The sequence below is a fragment of the Scyliorhinus torazame genome, chromosome 22 (assembly GCF_047496885.1).
Source record: "Scyliorhinus torazame isolate Kashiwa2021f chromosome 22, sScyTor2.1, whole genome shotgun sequence".
Classification (NCBI taxonomy): Eukaryota; Metazoa; Chordata; class Chondrichthyes; order Carcharhiniformes; family Scyliorhinidae; genus Scyliorhinus; species Scyliorhinus torazame.
In genome coordinates this window covers 51,653,552-51,670,057 of record NC_092728.1, presented here as the reverse complement: position 1 = coordinate 51,670,057, position 16,506 = coordinate 51,653,552, and the positions used below count along the sequence as shown (strand labels likewise).

General features: G+C 49.0%; 1 protein-coding gene across 3 annotated transcripts in view; it reads left to right on the top strand.

Annotated features, from left to right (window-relative positions):
• LOC140399086 (alpha-(1,3)-fucosyltransferase 7) overlaps positions 1-16,078 on the top strand; it is a 117,075-nt gene extending 100,997 nt beyond the window's left edge. For 2 of the 3 annotated variants that reach the window (XM_072488212.1, XM_072488213.1), the window contains one exon: positions 14,075-16,078. In XM_072488212.1, coding sequence (XP_072344313.1) covers positions 14,174-15,229 — 1,056 coding nt within the window. In that variant the 5' untranslated portion in view covers positions 14,075-14,173 and the 3' untranslated portion in view covers positions 15,230-16,078. Of the gene's footprint in view, positions 1-9,134; positions 9,605-14,074 lie in introns of those variants that run through there. The other variant, XM_072488214.1, reaches the window with a different exon arrangement.
• The last annotated feature ends 428 nt before the right edge of the window (positions 16,079-16,506 follow it).

Below are 16,506 nucleotides of genomic sequence, written 5' to 3'. Positions count from 1 at the left end.
GGCTCAACATGCCTTCGACCGTATCAGAGCCGATACCCCCAAGGCCGCGATGCAAGCAGTAGACGAGACGCTGCCCTTTCAAGTGGAGAGTGACGCATCAGACGTCGCCCTAGCCGCCACCCTCAATGAGGCAGGCAGGCTGGTGGCATTCTTTTCCCGCACCCTTCATGCCTCCGAAATTCGGCACTCCCCCGTCGAAAAGGAGGCCCAAGCTATCATTGAAGCTGTGCGGCATTGGAGGCATTACCTGGCCGGCAGGAGATTCACGCTCCTCACTGACCAACGGTCGGGAGCCTTCCTGTTTAATAACACACAGCGGGGCAAGATCAAAAATGATAAAATTTTGAGGTGGAGGATCGAGCTCTCCACCTACAACTATGAGATTATGTATCGCCCCGGCAAGCTCAACGAGCCCCCAGAAGCCCTATCCCGAGGTACATGTGCCAGCGCACAAGTAGACCGACTCCGGACCCTGCACGACAGCCTTTGTCACCCGGGTTGTACCATTTCATAAAGGCCCGCAATCTGCCCTACTCCGTCGAGGAAGTACGGACAATCACCAGGGACTGCCAGGTCTGTGCGGAGTGCAAACCGCACTTCTACCAGCCAGACCGTGCGCGCCTAGTGAAGGCCTCCCGCCCCTTTGAACGCCTCAGCATGGATTTCAAAGGGCCCCTCCCCTCCACCGACTGTAACACGTATTTTCTCAGTGTGGGCGATGCGTACTCCAGATTCCCTTTCGCCATCCCCTGACCCGATATGACGTCTTCCACCGTCATCAAAGCCCTCAACACAATCTTCGCTCTGTTCGGTTTCCCCGCCTACATCCACAGTGACAGGGGATCCTCCTTCATGAGTGATGAGCTGCGTCAGTTCCTGTTCAGCAGGGGTATCGCCTCCAGCAGGACGACCAGGGATAACTCCCAGGGAAACGGGCATGTAGAGAGGGAGAACGGGACTGTCTGGAGGGCCGTCCAACTGGCCCAACGGTCCAGGAATCTCCCGGACTCCCGCTGTCAGGAGGTCCTCCCCGGTGCACTGCACTCCATTCGGTCACTACTGTGCACCACCAAACCCTATGAATGCCTTTTTGGCTTCCCCAGGAAGTCCACATGGGCAGCACGGTAGCATTGTGGTTAGCACAATTGCTTCACAGCTCCAGGGTCCCAGGTTCGATTCCCGGCTTGGGTCACTGTCTGTGCGGAGTCTGCACGTTCTCCCTGTGTGTGCGTGGGTTTCCTCCGGGTGCTCCGCTTTCCTCCCACAGTCCAAAGATGTGCGGGGCAGGTGGATTGGCCGTGATAAATTGCCCTTAGTGTCCTAAATTACCCTTGGTGTTGGGTGGGGTTACTGGGTAATGGGGAGAGCGTGGAGGTTTGGGCTTGGGTGGGGTGCTCTTTCCAAGAGCCGGTGCAGACTCGATGGGCCGAATGGCCTCCTTCTGCACTGTAAATTCTGTGATTCTATGACATCCGGTGTGTCGCTCCCGACTTGGCTCGCAGCTCCAGGACCCGTACTCCTCTGTAGGCATGTCCGAATCCACAAGGCGGACCCGTTGGTAGAAAGGGTGCAGTTGCTCCACACAAACCCCCAGTATGCCTACGTAGCGTACTCCTACGGTTGCCAGGATACTGTCTCCCTCAGGGACCTGGCACCAGCAGGTTCCACATACACACACACACGTCTGGCCCGGCTCACCCCCCCCCCTCCCCCGGCGCTCCCAGCAGCAACCCCCCAGGACCATCCGTCCTCCCCCTGCCCACGCCCGAGGATGAAGAGGATTTTGGCATGCTCCCGGAGTCACCGCAGACCAGACCAACATCGGAATCGCCGCCACCACTGCGTCGCTCCAAGCGACATATCAAGGCCCCGGACCAACTAAACCTATAACTGGTTCGGGACTGTCTACCCACTGGACATCAAAATAATTTTTTTTCTTGCAATACTGTATATTAAACTCAAACTTGCCGTATATAGTTCTCCACCACCCCCGCCGGACTCAATTTTAACAGGGGGTGAATGTGGTAAACCACTGTTGTACATATATTAGGAGATGTACGGTCTTACCGTACAGCTGCTGTGGGAGGCCACACATCTTAGAGTAATAAAGCCTCAGTTGTATTCAACTCTCGTCTTTGTCCAATTGATCGTGCATCAAGGTAAGAAGCTATATACAGAGAGTGAGATATAAGCTACCATGTTCCAAGACTCCAAACTCCAACTAACTGAGAAACCCATGCACCGCCCCCAGGGTTCACATGCTCCGGCCCCATTAGCCGATCGGGTCACATGATATTCCAGCAACACGTCCCTTTAAAGGTACACGCTACCACATTCCGCCCCCCTTTAAAGTTCCTGATAACATTCTTTAATTAACAAAGGAACTATTTACACAAAATACACAAGTACCTCTCAAAACAGTCTCTTATCAGGTAAGTCAGTCAGGGGGCCTCTTGATCCTTTTGAGAGGGACACAATTCACTAAACTGCTTTAGCAGGAGAGGTAACTTTGGTTTGATCCTCAACGGGTTGACTCTCGATTTGCAATGGTGCACCCGTACAGTTAGTTTCCTCGGTTCCCCCTGGAACATTACTGGGCAGATCCTCAGGGTAGCTTGCTGCTTGCTGCGGCATTACATTCATTCATAGCCATATCACCGACAAGCCTGCCTGGGCTGGGTTGTCCCATTGTTTCTGTTGTGGGCAAAATCTTGGAAAGGTTTATACGAGATAGGATGTATAATCATCTGGAAAGGAATAATTTGATTGGAGATAATCAACACGGTTTTGTGAAGAGGAGGTCGTGCCTCACAAACCTTATTGAGTTCTTTGAGAAGGTGACCAAACAGGTGGATGAGGGTAAAGCAGTTGATGTGGTGTATATGGATTTCAGTAAAGCGATTGATAAGGTTCCCCACGTAAGGCTACTGCAGAAAATACAGAAGCATGGGATCCAGGGAGATTTAGCAGTTTGGATCAGAAATTGGCTAGCTGGAAGAAGACAAAGGGTGGTGGTTGATGGGAAGTGTTCAGACTGGAGTCCAGTTACTAGTGGTGTACCACAAGGATCTGGTTTGGGGCCACTGCTGTTTTTCATTTTTATAAATGACCTGGAGGAGGGCGTAGAAGGATGGGTGAGTAAATTTGCAGATGACACTAAAGTCGGTGGAGTTGTGGACAGTGCAGATGGATGTTACAAGTTATAGAGGGACACAGATAAGCTGCAGCGCTGGGCTGAGAGGTGGTAAATGGAGTTTAATGCAGAAAAGTGTGAGGTGATTCATTTTGGAAGGAATAACAGGAAGACAGAGTACTGGGCTAATGGTAAGATTCTTGGCAGTGTGGATGAGCAGAGAGATCTCGGTGTCCACGTACATAGATCCCTGAAAGGTGCCACCCAGATTGAGAGTGTTGTTAAGAAGGCGTACGGTGTGTTAGCTTTTATTGGTAGAGGGATTGAGTTTCGGAGCCATGAGGTCAAGTTGCAGCTGTACAAAACTCTGGTGCGGCCGCATTTGGAGTATTGCATGCAATTCTGGTCGGCGCATTATAGGAAGGATGTGGAAGCATTGGAAAGGGTGCAGAGGAGATTTACCAGAATGTTGCCTGGTATGGAGGGAAGATCTTATGAGGAAAGGCTGAGGGACTTGAGGCTGTTTTCGTTAGAGAGAAGGTTAAGAGGTGACTTAATTGAGGCATACAAGATGATCAGAGGATTGGATAGGGTGGACAGTGAGAGCCTTCTTCCTCGGATGGTGATGTCTAGCACGAGGGGACATAGCTTTAAATTGAGGGGAGATAGATATAGGACAGATGTCAGAGGTAGGTTCTTTACTCAGAGAGTAGTAAGGGTGTGGAATGCCCTGCCTGCAACAGTAGTGAACTCGCCAACGCTAAGGGCATTCAAATGGTCATTGGATAGATATATGGACAATAAGGGAATAGTGTAGATGGGCTTTAGAGTGGTTTCACAGGTCGGCGCAACATCGAGGGCCGAAGGGCCTGTACTGCGCTGTAATGTTCTGTGTTCTATGAGTGGTCTTCTCCTCCTCAAATGAACCAGGTGTTTTTTTTAACTTTCTCCCTTGAACATCCACCTTGTACAACACCGGGCCTGTTTGGGGCCACAACCGTTCTGGGATCCAATTTGGGCCAGCATCAAAATTCTTCACATAAACCAAATCATCCACCTCAATCATTCTTTCAGTTTTTGTTGCATCGTGGTGCTTTTTCTGTTCATTCTGTCTAGCCTCCACAAATTTGGAAATATGAGATCCAATCACGTTCTAATGTACTTGTTCATTAATAATTAAGTGGGTGTAACACCTGTGGTGACATGAGGTGTAGTTTGATAGGTGAGCAGAAACCAGGCCAGATTGTAAAGGTGTTGATGACTGCTTTTCCATGGCGGCCTTGAATGTCTGGATGGGCTCTCTCTGTCAGTCCATTGGAAGCAGGGTGGTAGGGAGCAGTTCAAATAAGCTAAATGAGTTGGTTGTCATAAAATGTTGGAATTCTTCAGTTGTAAAAGTGGTCCCGTTATCCGAGACCAGAACCTTGGGCAACTCGTGGGTGGCGACTGTCTGTCACAATTTCTCTTATCGTTTCTGATGAGGTCATGGACGTCAGTTTGTGCATCTCCAACCACTTGGAATGAGCATCATTGATACGCAGGAACATGAAGCCCATCAAAGGGCTCACAAAGTTAATGTGTAGCCTCTCCCAGGGTGGTCCTGGCCACTCCCAAGGTGCATGATGGCTGCGGCTGGCGAGCTTTGCTACATTTGACACTGGCCACGTTATTTGACCAGACCCCCTCTGTCGATATCCATCACGGGCCGCCACACATACCGTCTTCCTCCCTGAATGAGCAGAATGTAGCTCCTGTAACAAGAGCTGCCTAACGGGGGTGGAAACAATCAGCCATGCTCCCCATAATAATACGCCGTCTTCACAACTTAACTTGTCTTTTCTTCTATGAAATGGTAGCTGCTCAGACCGGTCACCATAGTGCCAGACGTGAAAGACCACGGGCAGGATTCTCTGAATGCCGACGCCAAAATCGCGTTCGGCGATCGGCCAGAGAAACAGTTTTTACACCGACATCGGGGGCGCCGCCTTTTTTCAGATGATCCGTCTCCTCAGAAACGGCGGACTCCTTGAGTACGCCGCGCCCCGTTGGGACGGCTTCAGGACATCACCTGAGGCCCTCCCCCGATGGGCCGACTTCCCGACGGCGTGGGATACGTGTCCTCTCAACTTTTGTGAACCTGGCGTGACGGATGCGGACTGTGTCCAGCACCATCTCAGTTGGGGGGGGGGGGGGAGGAGCCATTCCGCTGGCGGGGGGGGGTGGGTTGGTTTCGGTGGGGGCTGGGGGGACTGGTGGGGGGGTGGTCTGGGGGTGGCGAGGGTGGTTACAGTGAGGCACTATTTGGCAGGCCGGGTCCGCACTCGGCCGACGCCATGTTGTATGGCGCGGAAGCCACCATGCGCATGCGCGGCCACGGATCTGGCCATTCTGCGTCCATATCTGCAGGTAAGACCGGGGACTTTACATGACACGACTGCTAGCCCCCCACCGGGTGGAGCATTGGTGCACGAGCGGCACCAACGTTTTGGTCGTAAGACCAGACGCTTCCTCCGGACATAGCCGCAAAATCGGAGAATCCAGCTCCATGCGCTTGGCTCGAGATAATAAGGGGTCCTTTTGGGTCCAAAGCTTGACCTGCCTCACTGACTCTGGCAACATATCAATAAAGTGAAAAGCAAGAAATACCTCCTGTGGTATGAGTGGAAGCAGTATACTCTGAGGTAAGGCAGCGTTCAAAATGTGTGTACCTGGCCTATGTTGAAATGTGTACTCATAGGCTGCTAACAATAAAGCCCAGCATTGCACCCTAGCTGAAGCTATGGGCAGAATGATCTTATCCTCCCTAAAAAACCCTAACAGGGTTTTGGGATCGGTAACGACTATGAAACATTGTCCATGGACATATTGGCGGAACCTTTTGATTCCAAATATTACAGCTAGACCCTCCTTGTCAATTTGGGAGTAAGCTTGTTCAACACTGGTAAAAGTCTTCGAGGCACAGGCGATAGGCTTTTCTGTACCATCTTCCATCGCATGGGCCAGAGCCATCCCTAATTCATCAGGGAATGCGTTGCAGGTAAGGATTGTCTCTTACGATGGGTCAAAATGGACCAAGAGACCGGATGACTGTAAGGCTAATTTAACCCATTCAAAGGTTTCTTTCTAATGCCCTTTCCAATACCACCTCTGGTGCTTCTTGAGTGGTGTGTGTAACAATGCCAGCATTGTGGAAAGATTAGGAATAAATCTACCGTAATAGTTCACCATTCCCAAAAAGGATTTTAATTCCGACATATTTTTGGGGGCTGGTTCATCCTTAATCGCTTCGACCTTCGCCTCCATAGGGTGCAGGCCTTATGCGTCTACCCTGAATCATAAGTATGTCACATCACGAGCTTGGAATGTACATTTTTCTCTTTAGAGCCTTACTCCAGCCTTCTTAAATCTCTTTAAGACTTCTTCAAGGTTTGCTAAGTGTTCCTCTTCAGACGCTCCTGTAATCAGTACATCATCTAGATAGATAATCATCTTGGGGAGGTCCTATAGTAAACTTTCCATTAAGCACTGGCTTCTCATACAGGTAGCTGAGACGCCGAAGGATAACCGGGTATACTGGTATAAGCCTTAGTTGGTGTTTATGGTAACAAATACCAGGGAAATTTCATCGAACTCTAAATTGTTGGTTTGTGTGACTCATATCAAGTTTGGTGTATTTTAAACCCCCTGCTAATTTGGCATCCAAATCTTCAATTCTTGGTATTGGGTACTAGTCCAATTTGGCTGCCTGATTCACAGTTAGTTTGTAGTCTCCACAGAGGTTGGCGCCGTTGCCCTCTCCCTCACTGAACTTACTCAGCTCTGAAACATAAAACAATCTTGTCCCTTTGTAAGGTGCCCTATGTCAAAGCAAATCCCAAACTATTTATAATGAGTACAGGGGAAACATGTTAAAAAAAGCATTTCTGAGTGGCACGGTGGCCCAGTGGTTAGCACTGCTGCCTACGGCGCTGAGGACCTGAGTTCGATCCCGGCCCCGGGTTACTGTCCGTGCGGAGTTTGCATATTCTCCCCGTGATGACGTGGGTCTCACCCCCACAACCCAAAGATGTGCAGGTTAGGTGGATTGGCCCTCAATTGGAAAAAAATAATTGGGTATTCTAAATTTATTTTTTTAAATATAGCATTCTTCTCAACAAAACCAAAGGATGCATGGAGAAAAAAAAGCAACTGAGAGAAGAAGAAAGTGAGAAAGAAAACATAGAATCATAGAATTTACAATGCAGAAGGAGTCCATTCAGCCTATCGAGTCTGCACCGGCCCTTGGAAAGAGCACCCCACTTAAGTCGCACACCTCCACCCTATCCTCCTTGACCCGCGCACCCATTAACCCCACCTAACCTTTTTGGACACTAAGGGCAATTTAGAATAGCCAATCCACCTAACCTGCATATCTTTGGACTCTTGGAGGAAACCGGAGCACCCGGAGGAAACCCACGCAGACACGGGGAGAACATGCAGACTCCGCACAGACAGTGGTCCAAGCCGGGAATCGAACCTGGGACCCTGGAGCTGTGAAGCAACAGTGAAACATAATTCTCTTCAAGGCCTGCAAGGACGGCTTTATTGGTTCTGATGTGTTGGGTGTTCTGGATCACAAACAGGTCACCAACACTGGAAGTGGTGCAACTCTATTTTATTATAAGGTTAACTATATTAACATACTTGAACTGTGGGTGAATGCAATACCAGCTTTAACTGTTGACCCTTGCCTAGTCCTAACCAGGTGATGCACTCAGCACATGGTGAATGTCTGTGTTGCAGGCTGTGAGCTCTGTGCTCCGAGCTGGCTGCTACTAGAATGAGCAGGAACTCTCCTGTCCCCTGTCTTTATAGTGCGTGTGCTCTCACTGGTGATTGGCTGCGGTGTTGTGTATGCTGATTGGTCCCACTGCACGACCATCAGTGTGTGTATGTGTGTGTCTGCACCATGATATACTGGTGTATATTATGACAGGTTCCAATAGTGTAATGGTGTCAGAAAATCCAGTGTGAACTCATCATTTAAATTAAATTTAGGTTGATCAGCAGCACAAAGTAGCTAAAATACACTCTGGATTTGCATTTAGAAAATGGCGCCATATCCGTTGCTCAGTGGGTGAATTTTCTATGCTCAACAGAGGTGCAAGACTTTGGGGAATCAGTGCCCACTGAAGAGCTCAATATTTCTGAAAGCAATGCGGACAGGCTCAGCCTTTCTGCCTCAATGCTATGTTTCTCCCAGAACTTGACAATAGCAACTGAACACAAAGGTCATTTTCAGCTGTGCCATGCTTCTCAACCTGCCATTTAAATTTTAGAGTACCCAATTATTTTTTCCCACTTAAGCGGCAATTTAGCGAGGCCAATCCGCCCTGCACATCTTCCAGTCTCCTGGTCCATTTTCATAGGGGGTGAGACCCACGCAGATACGAGTCTGCCATTTTAACAAAGGCATCGACCCAGTTAGAATAAGCAAGTTTTCTCCCCGTGTCTGCGTGGGTCTCACCTCCACAGCCCTAAGTTGTGCATGGTAGGTGGATTGCTAAATTGCCCCTTAATATTAATAATAATCTTTGTTAGTGTCATAAGTAGGCTTACCTTAACACTGCAATGAGGTTACTGTGAAAAGCCCCTAGTCGCCACACTCCGGCACCTGTTCAGGTACACAGAGGAAGAATTCAGAATGTCCAATTCACCTAACAAGCGCGTCTTTCGGGATTTGTGGGAGGAAACCGGAACACCCGAAGGAAACCCACACAGACACAGGGAGAACGTGCAGACTCCGCACAGACAGTGACCCAAGCCAGGAATCGAACCTGGGACCCTGGCGCTGTGAAGCAACAGTGCTAACCACTGTGCTACCACCCCATAAATTAAAGAAATTTTATTAAAAGAATAAGCAAGTGAGTGTTTTTCAACACCCACAGGATAGGCTGAGGAAGACAACTAATTTCCTTCCTCTGTGTACTACCCCATCCAATCTTCCTGTTTGAAACCAAAATGTCGTGATCTGTTAATTCATCGACGCAAATCTCCTTCAGTGGGTCTGGACAGCGCCAATGACATGACAAGCTGCGATAGTGTGATAGATCTTCAGTTCATGCCCAATGAGCCATGATTTCCAAATATGCAAGGTCACTGGAGCAGAGTGAGGAGAACAGTCGCCCCCAAAGAGAGAGGATGGGACTCAGCCGTGATATCCCTTTGCGTTTTACAAAAATAACAGGACCATAGGAACAGGAGGTGGCCATTCAGCCTCTTGCATCGACCAACTGGCCCGGACTGCGTCTTTGCTGTACAAAGTGAGGTACAGAGGGGGCAGAATGGGAGACTAGGAGCTCGGGCTGAAAGACAAGAAAAGCAATGTTACTGGGCACTAGGTGCTGTCACAGTCATATTTAGTACAGTTCAGTAGTTAACAGGTTATCAGTAAATATCTTAGCATTGTCCTGAGGCGCACAGGCAAGGGAGGTAAGATGTATGCAATTTTTTTTTTTCATTTCATGTCTCTTTGGAGTGTCTACTCTTCCTTTGTCACAGGTCTCACAATGAGGCAGTTTCTAATCAACAGCCCAGTCCAGACTCTGTTTTCCAGCCCTTCCCGCTGACCAGACCATTCCCTCCGAGGTTGAACCCCCCCCCCACCCCTCCCCCCCCACCCCCTCACCGCGTGCAGCGGGTTCCCCGTCGGCGGGGCCAGCGAGACATGCACTGTCGCACAGTGGTTAGCACTGTGGCTTCACAGCTCCAAAGACCCAGGTTCGATTCCCGGTTTGGGTCACTGTCTGTGTGGAGTCTGCACGTTCTCCCAGTGTCTGCGTCAGTTTCCTCCGGGTGCTCTGGTTTCCTCCCACAGTCCCGAAAGATGTGCAGGTTAGGTGAATTGTCCATGCTAAATTGCTCTTAGTGTCCACAAAAAAAGGTTGGGTGGGGTTACTGAGTTACGGGGATAGGGTGGAGGTGTGGGCTTAAGTCGGGTGCTCTTCCCGAGGGCCAGTGCAGACTCGATGGGCCGAATGGCCTCCTTCTGCACTGTAAATTCTATTCTTTGCAAACTGTCAGAGACTTTGGCAGAACTGGAAGATCCCATCGGCGGCCAATAGCTCACCGGGAAACCCACGGCAGGCGTAGCTGGAAAATACCAGCCAAGGTAGAATAGTTAACCTCACAAGTCAGTCAAAATTACAAGAAAGAAAGGTGATGTGTCTGTAGAAATATAAAAGTTATCGCAACATAGTAGCTCAATGTTAAATTTAACTTTGTTTGTTAACCCATAAATGTTTCGAAATATCACTTGTTCACCGTTAAATACGTTTGCTTAATACGTTAAGCTTACAACGAGGGCTATTGTGGTGCTGTACCACTGTTAAATGCTGAGAAAAAAACAAGAATTTATATTGTGCCCTTCATGACCTCAAGACATCCCAAAGCATTTTACAGCCAACTAAGTATCTTTTGTACTGTGGTCACTGTTGTCTTGTAGGGCATGTGCATCCAGTTGGTTCACATCAAGCTCCCACAAACAGCAACGTGATAATAACCAGGTAATCTGTTTTACTTAAATACTGACCAAAGCCAGGTGCGGCAGGGTGGCACAGTGGTTAGCACTGCTGCCTCATGGCACTGAGGACCCGGGTTCAAGCCTGGACACGGGTCACTGCTCGTGTGGAGTTTGCACATTCTCCCCACATTCTCTCTGTGTGGTCTCACCCCCATATCCCAAATACGTGTGCAGGGTAGGTGGATTGGCCACTCTAAATTGGCCCTTAATTGGACAAAAAGAATTGGGTACATTAATTGTTTTAAAAATATATTGACCAAAGCCCAGGGAGAATCACACTGCTATTCTTCAAAAGAGTCCACATGGAATCTTCTACGTCCAGCTGAGAGAGCAGAAAGTGCCTCCGTGTAACATCTCACCTGAAAGACAGCACCTCCAACAGTGCAGCGTTCCCTCAGCGCTACACTGGAACACCAGCCTGGATTATGTTCTCAAATAACTGCGGTGGTGCTTAAACCCTCAGCGTTCTGAGTCAGAGGCAGCTCTGCTCTTACAGCTCTGCTCTTACTACAGCTGCAGCTGGCACAGAGAGCAAGATTGTCTAGAAGAACAAGATAAATTGCAGTTCCAGTTAAATTTGTTGCACACAATGGGTGGTTCGAGTCTGGAACTCACTGACTGGAAGTGTGGCGGAGGCAGGTCCAATCGAGGCATTCAGGAGTGCATTAGCCGATTCATTCAATAGAAACAGTGTGCAGGGGTACGGGGAGGGAAATGACAAGAAGTCATGGTGCTCGTTTGGGGAGCTAGTGCAGACACAATGGGCCAAATGGCCTCCTTCTGAACTGTCACAATTCTGTGATCCTGTGAAAGGAAAGAAGGTTGCCAGTCAGGATTTCTTGCACATATTACTGAAATAAATATTTTTTTAAATTTTGAGTTCCCAATTCATTTTTTCCAATTAAGGGGCAATTTAGCGTAGCCAATCCACCTACCCTGCACATCTTTGGGTTGTGGGCGCGAAACCCACGCAAACACGGGGAGAATGTGCAAACTCTACAGAGTGACCCTGAGCCGGGATCGAACCTGGGACCTCGGCACCATGAGGCAGCAGGGCTAACCCACTGCGCCACCTTGCTGCGCTACCTTACTGAAATACGACCTGGATCTCAAAGAGGGGATGGCCACTCAACTATATGGTAGGGGTGAACTTTCTCTCAACCAGTATTGCAATCTGCCCAGTCACGCAAGTTTGCAGTTATAAAAGCTCAGGCGGCCTGAGAAAGTAAATCCAAAAGAAGTTTAATTTGACAATAAAGGTAAAGGCCGCAATACAGCATTCAGTTCCAAGGTCCCAATCGGAACTACCGATCAAGCCGGTCTCAGTCCGGGCCGGCATTTATGGAGCGATTTCTATAAGCCTCCACCCACTAGCGGGGAAGCTCGTATTCCACAAGTCCCATGGGGAGATCAATTGGGGTATCCCTGTGGGTTCCGTGCTGGTTATCACGATAGTGAATTAATAGCCTGTACCTCCATTAGCCTGGAGACCAATTTCAGCCCCACGGAGTGAGAACTCATCCAATGAGAGAGAAAAAGGCGACATAATCGAGGGTATGAATGTTAAATAAATAAAGGTGGAAAACGTGAGCATCACCACCGATTGGAATCTTGAGCTAGTTTGAGCCAGTTGGATGCGGCACCAAAGGCTCAGTCACTGACAGCACAGTCCACATTCAGCCTGCAGTGCGCCACCAGTACATCAATGTCAGCCAGCTGCATTCAGCTCAGCACCCCGGGTTATTGAGGAAGTGCACAGGGGACAGGTGTGGGAAAGGAAAAATAAAACAAACCACAGATTCCACTCAGAACCCCCATCCAGTGTTTTTGCTCATATCAGGAGCGAAATTCTCCGGAAACGGCGTGATGTCCGCCGACTGGCGCCCAAAACGGCGCAAATCTTTGGGGGCCGAGCCCCAACCTTAAGGGGCTAGGTCGGCGCCGGACTAATTTCCGCCCCTCCAGCTGGCGGAAAAGGCCTTTGGTGCCCCGCCAGCTGGTGCGGAAATGACATCTCCGGGCGGCGCATGCGCGGGAGCGTTAGCGGCCGCTGACGGCATTCCCGCGCATGCGCATTGGAGGGAGTCTCTTCCGCCTTCGCCATGGTGGAGACCGTGGCGAAGGCGGAAGGAAAAGAGTGCCCCCACGGCACAGGCCCGCCCGCGGATCGGTGGGCCCCAATCGCGGGCCAGGCCACCGTGGGGGCACCGCCTAGGGCCAGATCGCCCCGCACCCCCCCTAGCACCCCGGAGCCCGCCCGCACCGCCTTGCCCCGCCGGTAAGGTAGGTGGTTTAATCTACACCGGAGGGACAGGCATTTTAGCGGCGGGACTTCGGCCCATCCGGGCCGGAGAATCGCGCGGGGGGGCCCGCCAACCGGCGCGGCGCGATTCCCACCCCCGCCGAATATCCGGTGCCGGAGACTTCGGCAACCAGCGGGGGCTGGATTCACGCCAGCCCCTGGCGATTCTCCGACCCGGCGGGAGGTCGGAGAATCTCGCCCCAGGTCTCCACATGAGGGCATAATGAACTCAGCTGTGATGCCCCTGTGATGGAATATCTAACTCATAAGCATCAGCTTCAATATGAAGATTGCCATGCATCCCAGTCACAAACAAAAACAGAAAATGCTGGACAATCGCAGCAGGTCTGACACCATCTGTGGAGAGAGAAGGAAGCTAAGGTTTTGAGTCTGGGTGACTCCTTGTCAAAACTATGTCAAAGGAATCACGTAACTCATTTAACTAAGGGTGTGGGTTGGAAGAGGGAACTAATTGGCCAGGCAGTGAGAGAATCTGCACTTTTATCCATCCTCTATATTTCAGTGCAACTTTCAACGTCCATACTGGTTTTTTGAAAATAAATTTAGAGTTCCCAATTAATTTTTCGAATTAAGGGACAATTTAGCGTGGCCAATCCACCTAACCTGCACATCTTTTGGGTTGTGGAGACTCACGCAGACATTGGGAGAATGTGCAAACTCCACACGGACAGTGACCCAGGCCGGGATAAAACCCGGGTCCTCAGTGCCGTGTTGCAGCAGTGCTAACCACTGCGCCCAATGTGCAATCCTTCAACATCCATTCTCAATTGATTTAGAAACTGGACACTTTTTCTTTTCATATTCAAATTGTTTCTTACCCCGAACTTTCAAACATATTCCTGGTTGACCTGGTGACGGGTGCAACTTTAAACAGGCGAGCAAAACTAAACATGTTTTTATGCGTAAAGTGATTGATTGACCTTCACGTCAGTCTGAACCCTGACTGAACTGTGTAAAATATAGGCACTTCCTTTACGGAGCGTTGAGAAACTGGCACCTTCAAAGGCTGTGGGTGGCACAACAAATTAACCACTATCTCTGTGATGTGTTCCTACAGAGGCAGCTCACAAGTCGTTCACATTCAGCAGATGTCTGTACGAAGATTGCTACAAGCTTTAGGCTGCAGTTTCTTTCCAATCGCTGGCAAGAGCAACACATGGCAGCCCTGCATGTATACTTGGGAGCAACGTTCAAAACCGGCAGAATCCTGGCATTGCTGTTAGTAACTGGATATTTCATGCAGCTTGTGACGAACTGTTATATCAGCCTAGAATTCTGGCCAGCGAGAAACTCCGCGAAGGTGCAGGAGCCCCTTGTCGTGTTGGTTTGGCATTGGCCATTTCATGCCGACTTCACTCCAAGAGAAGATGTTTGCCTGGAATTATATGCAATTGACAACTGCATCCTCACCAGCAACAGGTCCATGTACGATCGTGCAGACGTCGTGGTGTTCCACCATAGGGAGCTTCAGATCAAAACCTCCAACCTGCCACAGCAGACAAGACCTCCCAACCAGAAGTGGCTCTGGGTATCTCTGGAGTCGCCGACTAACACAAAAAGGATTCATCAGTTGAATGGCTGCTTCAATTGGACTATGACTTACAAGGCAGACTCTGACATCTTCCTCCCTTATGGGACACTCATGCCGAGCGACCGACCATCTAATTTCTCCATCCCGAAGAAATCTGGTCTGTCAACGTGGGTTGTTAGCAATTACCGCAAAACGAGCCTGAGGGCGAAGGTGCATGCCAACCTATCCAAACAAATGCCAATAGATATGTATGGAAGAGCAGCTGGGAAGTTCCTGCCCAGTGAAATGCTACTGCCAACCATCTCTCGCTACGCTTTTTACCTGGCTTTTGAAAACTCCATACACAAAGACTACATCACAGAGAAGACCTGGAGGAATGCTTTCATGGCAGGGTCTGTTCCGGTGGTGCTGGGGCCTCCGCGGGCCAACTACGAAGAGTTTATCCCAGCAGATTCCTTCATTCACGTGAATGACTTTGCCTCAGCAGGGAAACTGGCCACTTTCCTGATGGGCCTATGGAAGAACAGCACTCGATACGAGCAGTATTTCAACTGGAGGAGAACGCACGTGGTCAAGATGTCCACAAGCTGGACAGAGAGGTTGTGTAACATTTGCACAAAATTTCCTATCCTTCCTCAGTCGAAAATATATCATAACTTACATGATTGGTTTCATCAGTAAAGATTTGATTTTAACCTACCTCATTGAATAACACATTATATCTTTCAACGAGTGTATCTGCATGAAGCAAAATACCCGTCGCTGCTCCGAAATGTCACCTTTTTGACATTTTAGCTCAGTGCCTCCTATTGATTAAGCAGGAATCTCTCAAGATTGTTCCCCTCCCCGAAGAAGATTTATTGGAAGAGTAGCAGGGCTGAGGAATTTGAGCGAGCGGAGAATTTGGGATTGTTCTTAGGGCAGAAAGGGTTAATGGGATTTTTAACAGGCATGCTCAAAATGATGCGTGGCTTTGATAAGAGGGGATCTGGAGGAAGAGTTTCACTGTCAGGAAGGTTACTTTCCAAAGAGGAAACGTCCATTGAAAGGGGGAGAGAGCAGCTGGGATGTATTAACTCTCTCAAAGAGCCAGGCCAGTCGAAATGAGTCAAATGATTCTAATGAGAATTCAATGCTTGCCAGGTAAAGCAGCTGGAATTTATGCAGTGCTTCGGTGAAGGTGGCGATCGTTCCAGTGAAAATGTTTCCCTTCTCAGAAACCGATGCAAATTAGATGCCAGATAGAGCACGTGCGCACATTAATGTTTTTATCTATAGTAAATCGGCCAGGTATTTTTTTTTTCCTGAAAAGTGCTTGTGGGTGGGCATTGATCTGGATGGGACTGAGCTATAAAATGACACACAGTCTCCCAGCTGACCACAAGAAAGGTGAAGTAACCTGACTCGACTCACAATGAAAGTTCGGGTTGATGAATGTGTGAACCTGCCGGATGTTAACAACCCACCGTACAGCCAGATTCAGTGTGAATCAGCACCCGCCGGTGACGGAAGCCTTTGGGGAGAAACATTGTGGGGAAGGGGGTGGGGTCCATGGGTGGCTCTATCTCGGGGAAGTGGGGGGGGGGAGTTTGAAATCCTGCTTTAGAACAAGAAGGGGCGAAAGATAACAATGGCTACACTTCCTCTGCCTTAATTCAATATTGTCTTAAAATGTCAAATCACTATAATGTGAAAGCATAAATAGACGCCCATATAATCAACATTTACAATATTTAAAATCTCACTTTGTTTCATGTAACTGAAAAATTGTCACAAATTCTAATGTTGGATGTGCTAAAACAATTTTGGCAATAACATGCTTAAATTAATATATATATATGTGTGTGTGTGTATCATGTTAGACATAACTGACCATGTGAATTGCTCTGGACATAGAGACAGTTAGTTTTTAGACTTGAAACTATATTTGAAGTATTTTATGCAACTTTTTCTTTCGA